We start from the raw sequence: 14273 nt of genomic DNA, 5'->3' as shown, positions 1-14273 counted from the left end.
ACACTCCTCTCTTTCATTTAATTTTTATATCCTATTATCTATATTCTTATTGAAAGCACTTTGCATTATTGTACAATTGATTGTTATAGTATATGCATTTATAAAATGTAATTTTCTACGCCAAATTGTAGGTGTAAATCTGTTTATGAATGGAACAATAAGAAGTCAAGATTTAAATTGAGAATCTATTATATTTATTTTTTCACATGAAGTTGGTTTATTTTCATAGGGTAGTAAGTTTAATTCTCACAGGCACCAGGTTCAGTGACAGTGAGCAATGAGCTGCACTGTGAGAGATTACCTGCTCAGACTGACAGCCTGTAGTTCTCTATTGCAGGTTTTGTGAGGCTGGTGAATGGACACAGTCTCTGCTCTGGGAGAGTGGAGGTGAATCTCAAGAACACCTGGACCTCAGTGTGCGACTCTGACTTTGACTGGCAGGATGCAGAGGTTGTCTGTCGGGAGCTGGACTGTGGGGCTCCTGCAGTGATACACAGAGGCGCTCATTTCCGACAGGGCCAGGGTGCAGTCAAGTCAAAGCAGTTCCAGTGTAGAGGACAAGAGTCCAAGCTACAGCACTGCCCCACTGCAGCCAGGCCAGAGCAGAGCTGCTCCCAGAGTAGAGCTGTGAGTCTGACTTGTACAGGTAAAAGAGTCACATCACTGTCCTTCATGGAAACAATTGTTATAGAGTCGTAAATGATACGTATTTTGATTGGGTGATCTCTGAAGTAGACTGAGTGATCTCCAGGGGAGAGTGGGTGATCTCCTGAGGAGTGTCGAGTGGGGCAGCACGCAATCGGCATGTTCTAGGCAGGGTCCCAAGCACACACCCCACACACCAGACTTAATTTAAAACATGATTTGTTAGCTGGAACTTACAGTATATGACCTGGACCTGGCACAGTAGACATAGGAGCTTGTTGTTTTTGAGGATGTCGGTTGGCTGTGTTGGTGTTCCGATTGGCACCCGGTGTGGAACTGCTAGGGGAAGAAAATAACACAGGTGGTTCAGCGTAAGAACTGAGGGGATGGTGCTTTCTGCCTGGGCTGTCTTGTGAAACGTGTATCTACAGCCTGTGCAATGGCGAAAACTGCCCTTCAGCCTTGAGGCTGGGAAAACGAATCAGCCTAGGCTGTGCCAAAGCCTGTTTTAATAGCAGCAGCCTACCCTTCAGCCCACTCAGACTGTGTGGGAAAAAAGTACAGTTAGCAGGTAGTAGGTAGATTTTTCAATTGTAACAAAGCTCCTCACCAATGAAGCTAGGAAAAGTAAGATAAACAGCCAGTGTGATGGCAAGGACTGTTACAGAAATATCAACGCTATTCTTCAGGCCTAAGACTGGAATTGTAGAGATAAAAATATAAGTAAAAACCTTCATCTTGGGGACGGTTTATTAATACTTTATTTCAATATGTGCCAGGCTGAGGCAATTATTGGGGAATTTTTCTGTCTTCTCCAAGTCCATCCTGGTTTTATGTGGCCTAGAGCAGGGTGCTAATTTTCTCCTATGAGCTGCACATCGTTATCTTACGTATGGGGAAAACTTGGAAAAATGAGTCCCCAGGGAAAGTAGCACCCTTTGAGGAAACAATCCCTTATGGCATCACAATATCTGTCCTTATTCTATGCCTGCTATTGGTTTCTCACTCACTATGTGCTGGATCTTATAGTTTTTTTCACTGTATTGGTACTTTAATTTGTTGTATTTCTTGTGGCCTGCTGTGGTGTCATGCTGGTGAAGTTCTCTCCTATCTGCAGGATACACAGGGTTCAGGCTGGCGAACGGCTCTGACTCCTGCTCTGGCCGAGTGGAGTTACAGTGGCTCTTCAAGGACTGGGGGACAGTGTGTGACCTGTACTGGGACCTGAGAGATGCCAGGGCTCTCTGCCAGCAGCTGGGCTGTGGAGAGGCTGTAGCAGCACCAGGACAGGCCTGGTTTGGACAGGGCAGTGGACCAGTAAGGGCTGATGTGTTTGAGTGCAAGGGCAATGAGAGCCGTCTCTCACACTGCGCTGTCTCTTCATGGGGGAGAGCAGTGTGCTCTCATGGACAGGACGCAGGAGTCATCTGCTCCGGTGAGAATCGTGTATTTAAAACACAGTGACACTCCCTCTGCTTGCACACAGAAGCACACTGTTTTCATGATTGAATATCTGCTCTGTTACACACTCCCAGTTATGTAAGAGATGCAAAGATGAAAACACATATTCCTTAAAACGTGAGGGTGTTTTAAACATGTCATATCTATCTCAAATATTCCCTCAAGGTGTTATTAGGTTGTTATTTTCTTTCTGATGGATAGATGCACAAATACACTGAGGACTAAAGCTCAGTTTTATATTTATGTTGATATCAATGCTCTAAAAGATTAAAGAAAGTTCTGTACCTCAGTATCCTGTAATTAACATCTGACCTGCTTAATTAGTTTAATTAATAGAGCCCAATTAAACAGGAGCCTGAAAAGAAAGTGAGTCTCAGAAAGTCAAAGTTTACAGATGTTATGTGCAGTTGAGCCCCACACACAGCTGACATTCCACTGGTGAAACATCACACCTGTGGACAGAAATGAGCTCCTTTCTTCTCTTTTACAGACTCAAATATGACCAGAGATTCACCTGGAGCAGGTAAAGAGAGAATGAGGACTGTCTTAATCACATCAGTGCTGTTTTATTTGTAGTTTCATTTCTGGTGTTAAATTGCTCCTCTCACACAAGGTTAACAGTCTGATTTCTCTCTCTCTGTTTGTTTCACAGACTTCCTTTCTTCAGCTCTTCCCTCTTCCAAAACACCAGGTATGAATAAGCCCCTGTTCTGTATCTCCAGGGCTCTCAGTGTGTGCTGATGTCTCTGTTGCTCAGTGGAATCCCAGATCAGTCAGTGAGGCAACAGCTGTGTGTGTGCAGTTTTTTCTGTGTGTCACAAACACACTCGGGTCTTTGGGATCTACAGGAAACACATCTATCTGAATAATGCAATTTGACACTGGTGGAGCTATTGTCTCTATGCCCAACAGTGGGTCAGAAAAAATAACTAATCTGGTATATTGTTTATGAACAATGTGGAATATGTTAAACTTACTGTATATATTAAATATATATATATAATATTATATATATATACTGCTTATGAACAATTTGTTACAGTAAGTGTATATATTAAATTAATCAAAAGTCAAGAAACACTGTACTTGAACTGTATCTGCTGTGCCTAGTGGGCCAACTTGTAACAGGAGGTCATGGTGATCTCTTAGAACTCCTGATCTCTGACCCCTGACCTCTAATTTTCTGGTCCTAGATCAGCTATCCCTTAGGCTGGTTGGGAGAGGAGATGATTGTGCTGGGAGGCTGGAGGTATATCACAATGGTTCCTGGGGGACAGTCTGCGATGACTCCTGGGACCTGGCAGACTCTCAGGTGGTATGCAGACAGCTCCAGTGTGGGATGGCCCTCAGTGCCCCAGTGCCGGCCTCCTTCAGCCAGGGAACTGGACCCATCTGGCTGGACGAGGTGGGCTGTCTGGGGAACGAGTCGTCTCTGTGGGAGTGTCCCTCAGCAGGGTGGGGACAGCACGACTGTGGACACAAGGAGGATGTGAGAATCCTGTGTTCAGGTAGGGGAGATAATTAAAATTACAATGATTCAGATAATTTAATCCCACATTGTGGATATGGCTTGCATCTAGAGTGCCTAGATATGTTTGACTTGTGAGGATGTGAGAATCTTGTGTTCAGTAAGTTAGTTAAGTAAAATAATCCATATTCTTAAATTCCACGTTGTGGATATGGTTTGCATCTGGAGTGCTTAAATACATCTTGTTGAGGAAAAGACTGAGCTGGATGCAGAATTAATTTTAAAATAAATATTTATATTTATGATACAGTTGTGAATGCACATATTCACATCCCAGCAAAAATAAATAAAGAGAGAAAGAAGATAAATTCACCTCCATTTTAATGGGTATATATTAATCTCAGTCCTCCAGTAAAATCTAGGGTCCAAACTTTAAACTTCTCACATCAATAAGACCTGTTGTCTGTTTGGGTGTATTTGTCTTGGCCATGATCTTTCATGATTTTCTGCTTCAAATGTTTCATTTTGATTTGTTCCAAGAATGGCTTCTGGTCGGATCCTGATGAACCACTTGGTGTTAAATGTCACCCTGAGCCTCGTTTTCTCCACTCACAGCGCTGCACTGCTCACCCTGAGCCACGCATTCTACTTTCATGCCTCAGTCTCTTAGTTGTGCTGCTGCTGAATAGCCAAGCTGATCAGAATTACATTTTGGGTCAGAACCTGATCATGTAATGGGATTTTAAAGCTCTGTGTGATGAACTGTCCAGGTTCTGAATGAACAGAACCACACACTCCTGTCACCTTCATGTCAGCTGTGTTATTGTACAGCTGTCCTTGTTTCATTACGTGAGTCAGTTATAACTGGATTAGTACAGGAAATGAGACTGGTTGCTGTTCACATTGTTTGCTGGTTGTTTCTTACCAGTTCAGATTGAAACGTTGGGCTGTCTTGTCAGGGTTTGTTGCCTTTGACTTTCCCTGCTGTCTTGACAGATCACACTCTCCTGAGACTGTCTGCAGGCTGTTCAGGACAGGCAGAGGTTTACTACAATGGCACCTGGGGCAGCATCTGTGCCAACAGCATGACAGACATCACAGTTGCAGTGATCTGTAAACAGCTTGGCTGTGGAGACAAGGGCACTGTCAGAGAGACAAACTCCAGGCTGAGCCCTGATCCCAAATGGCTGGACTTTGTCTCCTGCCGCAAACACGACTCCACCCTGTGGCAGTGTCCCTCCTCCCCCTGGGGTCAGAATGACTGCACAGACCGAGAAGTGGCTAACATCACCTGCTCAGGTACAGAGGGAAGAGTAATGCTCTGTAAATTAGTGTTTTGCCATATTTAGAACAGACAAAAGCTTTAAACTGAATTCTTAGTAATTTATATCCAAACATGTATAAAATTAAATAATTATTATTAATCTTTGAAGGTCCTAGAAAAGAAGCTGACAGAAGCACTCCAGCCCCTCAGGAAGAGCAGCCTCAGCAGCACTGCCCAGGTGAGTTCAGTGTGTAAAACAGTCAGAGACACTGCAGCCCTGAGCTGAGGAACAGTAACCATACAGCTCTCTTCTAGAGCCACTCAATACCTCGCTAACCTCTACTACAGTCACTGAGCTGAAGACACTCAGTAACCTCTCTGCTCTCATCTGCAGTCACAGATCTAATGACACTCAGTAACCTCACTGTTGTCTTTCAGTCCCATTGGCTCTGCGCCTGGCAGGAGACACTAACTGCTCTGGCCGGGTGGAGCTGCTGTACGAGGGCTCCTGGGGGACAGTCTGTGACGACTCCTGGGACCTGCAGGATGCCCAGGTGGTCTGCAGACAACTGGGCTGTGGAGATGCAGTGAGAGCAGTTGGAAATGCTGAATTCGGAAAAGGCAGTGGCACCATCTGGCCATATAAGGTGAACTGCAGGGGCAGTGAGCACCACCTATGTGACTGCTGGCACTTTCCTCTGAATGAGGCCAACTGTGGACACAAGGAAAATGCTGGGGTTGTCTGTGTAGGTGAGGGAGTCTTGGTTTCAAAGGGCTTGACATCTCTGGGTAATAGCATTATCTAAATGATAGTTCATCTTTGCTTTTGTTTTCATTTTATCAGTATTACCTCTATATTTAATCTGACTGAGCAGGTTAATGAAAGTGAACGCTAATTTGACCTAAAATACGCTGCCCTCTTTATTATACTTTAGCTGAATGACACCGGCCAGAATCCATCAATGCTCTTGAGAGGCTTACCCTGTCAGACCCTGTCAGGTTTATTTGCCTTTAAAATGTATCTGAAAGCCTTAACAAAGGAAATAAATTAATCCTCAATTTTTTCTTCTTCGCATTTGCCAAAGGCAACAGTCAATCCAGGAGTGAGATCAAGTACATAAAATAGTTAATTTTATTTTTCCTTATTTCGTAATTGATTTATCCTCATTGTTAAATTATTGTGCTGCTTCAGGTTCTCACTGTAGATGCTGGGCTTGTTTCTCCTTCCTGCTGTGTGAAGCTCAGTGTGTCACTGGCAGAGGATGTCACCACCTCATTGTTTCTTTTGAGGCACAAACTACCACCTGTGAGACAGTGCCAGGCCAAGGTTATTTCATCCACGCTGAGAACCTGGCTCTGAACCTACCATGCTCATCCTGGATCATCACTTTCTTTGGCAGGTGTACAGACACAGCTCCCAGCAGGCCTGTCTATCAGTGCAGTGGTCCTCCTGCTGTTGGGGCCTCTGTTCTTCGTGCTGCTGTTACTGTTAGTGGGGCAGCTGATCCAGAACAGGAAGCTGAGGAAAGGTAGAGAAATAACAAACCTGAACCATGTTTATCCTGGAAATAGAACTAATCAAAACTGTGGATAGAAAATACAGCACTGTATTATTAAAGCAAATTTTGAGATTAAATGGATAAATTAGGTACTGAACACTCTAGAACAGTTAGAAGCAATTCCTGCACTAGAAAAACTCGTTAAACCTAAAATCACCACAGAAGAAAAAAATATTTATATTGACAAAATCGTAAAAAAGAAACATAAATAAAATTTTACTTAGAGTTCTAAGCACAGCTCTTAGATGGTGGTTCAGTGTCTTTCCACTTAATCAGCCACATTACAGAAGATAAAATTAAAAGGAGGAAGGTAAATATCTGTTGTTGAACACAAATACAGCTGCAATTTTCTGTTTTCTTTCCCCAAAGCCTCAGCAAAGACACAGTTTTTCAGGGGGCATGAAGCTCTTTATGAGGAAATAGAGTACAAACTGGCCAGAGAGGGAACCTACAGCGCTCCCAGGATAGGTGAGTGGACAGAGTCTTCAGACATGATTGGTCCCAGCAGAGGGTCTGTATAGCCCTTCATAGCAAAGACTGTCAAATACAGACACATACTGCATATGCAGAGGGCAATCACCTCAATATCACAAACTACTCAATTCTAGATGTAAATTAATTAAACAATTCAGTTTTGAAGTGCTAAGTCTCTTGCTGCTCCTTCCTTTCAGTCACACATCTCTCACACTAGTAATTCCATAGCCACGCTCTCGAAACGAGCAGAGGAAAGAGTCAGGACAAACCCAGTACAGCATGTAAAGTACAGCCATGACCTCATGTCATGCTGATATGAGGTTTTAGTTTGCTTACAGTGAGCAAAAATAGCTCCTGACCTGCATTATCAGTCCCAAACTCCCAGTGGGTAAAGTAAACAGAAGACAGTGCGGCTGCTGTCTGACTGCAGGTAATATTGATCTGTCCTCCTGTTCACAGAGACATTCCTCTCTGCCAAGTTGCCCTCTGGATACAATGACATGGAGGACAGTGAGGGAGACCCAGTACCAGGTAAGAGGGGGTGGAGTCACAGGTGTCAGTATGGGAATGGGGGATCTTCAGTCCAGTACTCACTCTCATCTCAAACCATTTAGAGAACTCCTGTAGAAAATCCTGAATCTTTCAAATATAACCACATGCGTTTGATAGCTTATAACTTCTGCTCTTTGGTGTTGCCTCAGCAGATCACAGAGGCTGAGCAAAACTAGACCTGGTCAATACTGGGATGGAGACATTTAAGGGAAAGTCAAGATGCTTCTCTAATAGTGTTGATTGAGCAGGAGATGGAGCCTCGAGTCCAAAGTTCAGTAGAAGTGTCCCAGTATGATGACTGGGGAGTAGTATGCTATGCAGTAGAAATTGTCTTTCAAATTAAATTATACACAACAAATAATTTAAAATTGCACTTTACAATAACCAAATAAAAAACAAGTTTTAGTTACAGTACTTTTTAGTTCACATAAACATCAAAGTGTTATGAAAGACTAAAGTTATTGCAGCACTGTGGTCAAGTAAGTCAGAGTCCTAAAGTGTAAATTCTTTGTCTATCTGTGTGATGCAGGAGAGTTGATGTCCTCTGTGAAAGAAGAGGCCCCACAGTACTATGATGATGCTATAACTATACTTCAGAGTCCAGATGCTTTGTCAGGTGGGTTATTTTAGTCCAGTGCAATGGGGAAACTCTGCACCCATCCCAGTGAGTCTGACTCTCTCTACTCTCTTAGTTTGAGCACAGCCTCTGATTACTAAGTCTGTGTGTTATTCTGCACCCGTTATATGAATCTGACTCTCTCTGTGTGATCTCAGCCCTGCATACTCAGTCTGTGTTATTGTGCTGTCCGGCTCCCTTTCTGATATCTCACAATGCGCACAACACCACTCTCTGTCCAAATACAGCTATCATTCACTGTTCAAAATCTAGGCATAGTTTTAAATTAACTACAGAAGTGAATAATAGTGGAAATCATGTTCCTTGATCTCCTGTATTTAAAGTCTGGTGTTTTAGTTCTAGCAAGATGTTCAGTTAATCAGTGGGTTCTGAGGAACTCCAGCATGTTCTGATGTGTGACAGTGAATCTGTGCTCTGTGTTCTTCAGATGAGCTGATGTACCCTGTGACAAAAGAGATCCCAGAGTACTATGATGATGCTGTAACTGTGCCCTTGAGCCTAGATACCTTGTCAGGTGGGTTATTTCAGTCCAATCACATGGGGAAACCTTGCACCAAACCCAGTGAGTCTGACTTTTTTTCTCCCTCTGTGCACTGCACAGCACATCACACTGAGTCTGAAGTATTCTCTGGGTTATTCTGCTGCTGGTGTCCAGCTCCCCTTCATATATTTCACAAGGGTTCACAGCATTGTGCTCTCTGTCCTGATACAGGCTGCACTGTTTCCATCTCAATAAATAATAAAAAACTAGAATTAGTTTGAAATGTAATATATACTGAAGTTCCCTAATTGTCTGTATTTAAAATCTGATGTGAGACAGTAAAACTGTCTCTGTGTTTCAGGAGACCTGATGTCCTCTATGGAAGAAGAGGCCCCAGATTGCTATGATGATGCCATCACTGTGCCCCAGAGTCCAGACACTGTGTCAGGTGGGTTATTACAAATAAGACTCAGTAGTATCAGCCTGCATAAGCCTTTGTCATTAGAAATGAGTCTCGGACTAATTTCACACCAGAAAATAAACACTAACTGGAAGAGAGGTCTCTTATTGGACCTGCTCTTCTGTTTACAGGGAGACTCCTTTCTGATGAGACACCCTCTGGATACAGTGATGTGGGGGACAGTGAGGGAGACCCCACTTCAGGGAAAGGGGGCTACAGACAGGGGGCTCAGTGTGGGTGAGGTAGTTCAGGGATGGGGATTATCCCGAGTAATCCATCTGCAGAGATCAATATTAGCCAATAAAGCTGTCAGGTGTCACGGACGTCCAAAGGGACTAACCGTGGGGAGCAGGAGAGCGGAAAAAGACCCATATGCGTGGCGGCGAGACGGGAAAAAGGCCCGGGCTCATTAGTGCAAAGAGTTCAGGAATGCCGTATAGAAACCTATGCCCTCAGGGAGCGGACGTGGGGCGCCCTGGTGCTAGGCGGGTATCAGGACATCCGAACCTCAATGCTGAGCGAGGACAGAGTGCAAGACCCGGAAATATATAACCCAAGGGAAAGAGAGGGACAGGAAGGACAGCAGACCGGAAACTAGGGACAGGACAGAGAAGGAGCGCCCCCTGGCTGCAGAGGGCGTGACATCAGGGAACCTACAGGTAGAATTGGAGGATCCTCATGCGTGACCGGAATCCCACAGAACGCAGAGTAGCAAAGAGATGATCCGAAAGACGAAATCCAAAGGCTGGGTCGATAAGGGAGGCAAAGGGTCCAGTAATGAGAGATATCCAAAACAATCCAAAAGTCAAAATCCAGAAGGCGAGGTCAAGAGGCGTAAGCAGAAGATCCGTAACAGGAGATCAGTCAAAAGGCTTGGAAACGCGCACTGGAGAATACTACAAGAGGCTTCTCATTGAATCCCGTTTCGTGAGAGCCTGGGGTCCTGCTGCATCTGGCTCCTTTATGCTTTAAGTTTCCTGTTCCTGATTCCCTGCCCCGCCAGTCCCGACCCGGTTCTGGTTTTTAATTACTTTGGATGGATCACCTGGTCTTGGACTCTGCCTCCCGTATTGGATTTCCCTTTTGGATTTATGCTTGGATTGTTCTCCCCAGACTCACTTCCCCTGGACACCTGCTCACCTTGGACACGCCCCCCTGTCTCCTGACCAACTCCTGCATGATATTTTTCCCTATTGTTTCTTCACCTTCCGGATCAACCACATAGGGCCTGGAAAGAACTGTTCCTGACAAAAGCTGTTAGATCCCATAGATCAGAGTCTCATTGAAGCCCACCTACTGACACACCCAGCCAGTCAGATGATTTAAATTAATCAGCTGCTGATCAATAATGAGCGAGTGAGATCTTGGCAGAAAAAAGCTTTAGTTTCTTTATGAAGTTAATTAGTGAGTGATCAGGTGTTCATGGGAATGCAATGGTGTCTGCATGCCTCTGTGTGCTTTGTGACATCTCTGTTCAAATACTGTACATCCGTACTTTACTGCCCTGTTGTCCCTCAACATCTTAATTTAGAATCTAGGATTAATTTTAAATTTATGAAAGAAATGAATAGGAGAGGAAATCAGGTTCCCCGATCTCCTGTACTTAAGAGTCTGGTGTTTTAGTCGCAATGTGATGTTTAGTTAATCAGTGTGTTCTGATGAGCTTCAGCAGTCCTGCGCTTTAGATGAGTCAATGCTCTGATGAGTGACAGTAAAGCTGAGCTCTGTGTGCTTCAGGAGAGCTGATGTCCTCTGTCAAGGAAGAGGCTATAGAGTACTATGATGATGCCATCACTGTGCCCCAGAGTCCAGACACTGTGTCAGGTGAGTTATTATAAATAAGATTCAGTAGTACACCCTGTACCAGCCTGCACTAACCTTTGTCATTAGAAATTATTCTCGGCTTAATGTCATATCTGCAAATAAACACTACCTAGAAGAGAAAAGGTCTCTGACAGGCCAGTCTGTGTCAGAATGACAGAGCCATTACTGACCTGCTCTTCTGTTCACAGGGAGACTCCTCTCTGATGAGACACCCTCTGGGTACAGTGATGTGTTTAGCAGTGAGGAAGACCCCACTTCAGGTAAAAGGGGCTACACCCAGGGGGCTCAGTGTGGGTTAGGTAGTTCAGGGATGGGGAAGATGACCCCCCGTAATCCATCTCTGTTGCACTCTCATCCAAGACAGGGGGGAATCAGGCATTTTGCAGTAGCAGTGGCTTCACTCTTGTCCTACAAGGATCAATAACAGCCAATAAAGGTGGAGAGACATGAATGGTACAAGGTTAGATTTCAAAGATCAGAGTCTCAAGAAAACACACCTACTGTCACACCCAGCAAGTCTGATTATTTAAAATAATCAGCTGTTGATCAATGAAGAGGGAGTGAGATCTTGGCAGAACAAAGCTTTAGATTCCCAAAGACCAGGAATTCTGTTCTCTGACTGCAGAGAGAATTACTAGGTTCAGAAATTATTAGGTCTTCATTACTGTGATTTTAGAGACTTAGTACTTCATAAGCATAAGTGAAATCTGCACTGAATCATCAATTCTTTTCAAAAAGATAACATTTTATTTGAAAAACTATTGAAAAAACTATTCTGTATACTATAACTGTTAGTCCGCTAAAAGCCATTGATATCACACCAGATCACTCCTCAGATATGTTCTATTATGGTTGTTGTTTGTTCTGCATGTTATTGTTATATCATAAAATTGCATATTGTTTATTTAGATTGGTTCATAAAAGTCACCAAGTACTCTTTCAATTTACTGTTACAGTTTCCTATTGTTACAGCAAGTTTTAAACATCCACTGTACTATTGTGACTATGGAAGTGTTCTTTTTAAATGTTGCCTCAAGCCAGGTGTATCTACTGTACATGTTTTGTTCTCAGGGGCTTGTTTGCTGAGATGTAGGCATGTGAGATTCAGTGATCAAATCAACTATAAAGTTTACTTTTGTTTAGTTATGTTAAGATTTGGGTAAGTGAAGTAATCAACAGTCCTGTAAAGACAGAAGGGGAGAGGTACTTTTCCAGATCAACCAGAAAGACCAGATTGGAGATTAGTATTTGAACCTCATTAAGAGAGATTGCCATTCTGTTGTTTTTAGAAACTTTAAATTATTATTTAGAGATTCCCTTGGCTAAAAACAGCATCTACTGGTGAGTTGGAGCATATTTAGAACAGGGAGATAGGTTACCATTCAATTTGTAGCATACAGATTCACAAGAAAAAATTTAACTGTAGATTTTGTTCTGTTTGATTTAAAAAAATCAGCGATATCTCTTCTTTTGGCCTGTGTAGGTGTTCTGTAAAAGTTGAGTACTTGGTAGCAGTTTGGAGTTTTTCTGGATGGTTAGGATGTAGGTCTCTAAAACGCCTTAGTAAATTTGTAAATACATTTGTACATGTGTGCTGTATATTTATGCCATGTATTGTCATTGCTAGCAAATATTTGTTTAACTAATTGTGCCTGAAATACTTATTTTTTTCTCCCAAAGAACAAAGAATCCATGTGCCCCATAAGCCTGGGTATATTATTGGCAAAATCCTTACAAGTTGGGGATCATGATTATTGTAGTAATACTGATTCTTTCAATTATAAATTTATCTACTGAGTCATTTCTGATGTTCACCTTTTTATAATCCCTATTTGTAGCACTATTATTTTAGTAACTGAATCATTTGACAAACCATATTTGTCAAGGGCTGATTTAATTAAAACATTAATTTTGTGACACTATCTATTTTCAGCATTGTTAATAAACAATTACTTCTTATAGAGAAATCACACATTTACAATTTTGCAATACAAACTGTACCCATGACTAAAAAGTCATGAATTCAATTCTAATGACCTCCTAAACCACAAATATCAGCTAAAAGTCTTCCCTATCCATCAGCCTGTCCACTGCCTGTCCCTGACTCTGTGTCTCTGTGTCAGGTGTCCCCCACACTGGCCCTAGAGTGGACAGGGTCCTGCCCACACTGCCCTCTGAAGAAGGAGCCCCTGCCCCTGACAGGACTGACTATGATGATGTTGGGGATGAGTCTCAGGGAGAGGATGGGTGCTGTGAGACTGATGGGGCTGTCTGGGAGAAGCTCCTCCTGCAGGTCTAGACACAGATGAGCTTCATCAACAGAGTCACACAGTCTTACAGCAGCTCTGAGCACTGAGACTGTCTGAGACTGTCTGTGGCCTGAGTCCACGTCTCTCCACTATTTACACGTTGACACGGTCTGTGACCTGAGTCCACTTTACTCCACTGTTTCCGTACTGTCCTCAGTGTCTGTGTCTACAGTACCTGCAGCTTGTGTTTTAGAAAAGGGAGGCTTTAACATCCCATTTCTGCTCAGTCTTTCTTTTTTATAATTTCATGTTTCAGAAATTAGAAGAAAAAAAAACATTCATTGATGTACAATTCTGAATGTACCACTTTTTTGATGGGAATTTTTTTTAAATAAATTATATTAAAGTTTTGTTTTACAATAAACTTTTTAGAAATTTTATTTGCTTGTAATTTTTAAAGTATGGAATTAAAAGTATCAGTTAAAAAATTAAGGAGCCCTTGGCCACTCTCAATGATAAAATCGAACCCAGAAGAAGAGGAAACTTCAATGTTTGTTTCTTACAGATAACTACAGCCACAAAAGCATCTGGATTCAAATGAAAGGAACACAGGAAAGATAAATGTTTACTCAAACAATAAACACTTTGACAGGTGTGACAAACTGACATTAAAAAAAATCATCATGAAAGAATAGGCGTCTGAGCTCACTTCCTAAAATAATATTAGAATGTTTTTGGACTGTGGGAGGAAACTGATGCACCTGGAGGAAACTCATGCAAACATGGAGACAACATACAAACTCCACACAGATAGAACAACAGGTCAGGAATGAAACACAGAGCTCCAGCACTGCATGGTAGCAAACTTAACCACATTGTCACCTGTAAAATAAGTATACTTGCATAACGGGAAGATATTGTGTAAAACAATGTTTCATATATTTTCACTATGAACCCTTAAGAACTCATTTAACCTTTTGTCTGCTGTAAATGTTAGGATGCCTGCTTTTTGGGGGGGGGGGGGGGAATTTTCCAAATTAACAAGTAATTATTAACATTTCCAAATATAAACACAATGATAATAAAATATACATATATATTTCTTAAAGATGTGAGTTCTACAATACTGTTACAGTATTGTACTGAATGTTATAGTCTGAAGAATCACCAAAGAACAATGTATCGATTTGGAAAAAGTA

General features: G+C 42.5%; 1 protein-coding gene across 1 annotated transcript; it reads left to right on the top strand.

The window, feature by feature from the left end:
* The first annotated feature begins 3200 nt into the window (after positions 1–3200).
* LOC148669368 (antigen WC1.1-like) lies at positions 3201–13514 on the top strand. The gene is made up of 12 exons (XM_088631004.1): positions 3201–3614; positions 4571–4873; positions 5277–5588; positions 6239–6367; positions 6767–6865; positions 7331–7402; positions 7953–8039; positions 8488–8574; positions 8903–8989; positions 10739–10825; positions 11014–11085; positions 12949–13514. The coding sequence occupies exons 1-12, from the start codon at positions 3446–3448 to the stop codon at positions 13122–13124; spliced, it is 1680 nt and encodes a 559-aa protein (XP_088487130.1). The 5' UTR covers positions 3201–3445; the 3' UTR covers positions 13125–13514.
* The last annotated feature ends 759 nt before the right edge of the window (positions 13515–14273 follow it).

This window comes from Lepisosteus platostomus, chromosome 5 (genome assembly GCF_059453375.1).
Source record: "Lepisosteus platostomus isolate fLepPlt1 chromosome 5, fLepPlt1.hap1, whole genome shotgun sequence".
NCBI lineage: Eukaryota > Metazoa > Chordata > Actinopteri > Semionotiformes > Lepisosteidae > Lepisosteus > Lepisosteus platostomus.
Note: the sequence above shows the minus strand (reverse complement) of the source record. Positions and strands in the feature narration are given on the sequence as shown.

Excerpts from the sequence above, each read along its gene's own strand:
- LOC148669368 (XM_088631004.1), top strand. The coding sequence starts at position 3,446 with ATGGCCCTCAGTGCCCCAGTGCCGGCCTCCTTCAGCCAGGGAACTGGA. Across the intron at positions 3,615-4,570 it reads TGTGAGAATCCTGTGTTCAG|ATCACACTCTCCTGAGACTG; the intron begins GTAGGGGAGATA and ends CTGTCTTGACAG. Across the intron at positions 4,874-5,276 it reads GGCTAACATCACCTGCTCAG|TCCCATTGGCTCTGCGCCTG; the intron begins GTACAGAGGGAA and ends GTTGTCTTTCAG.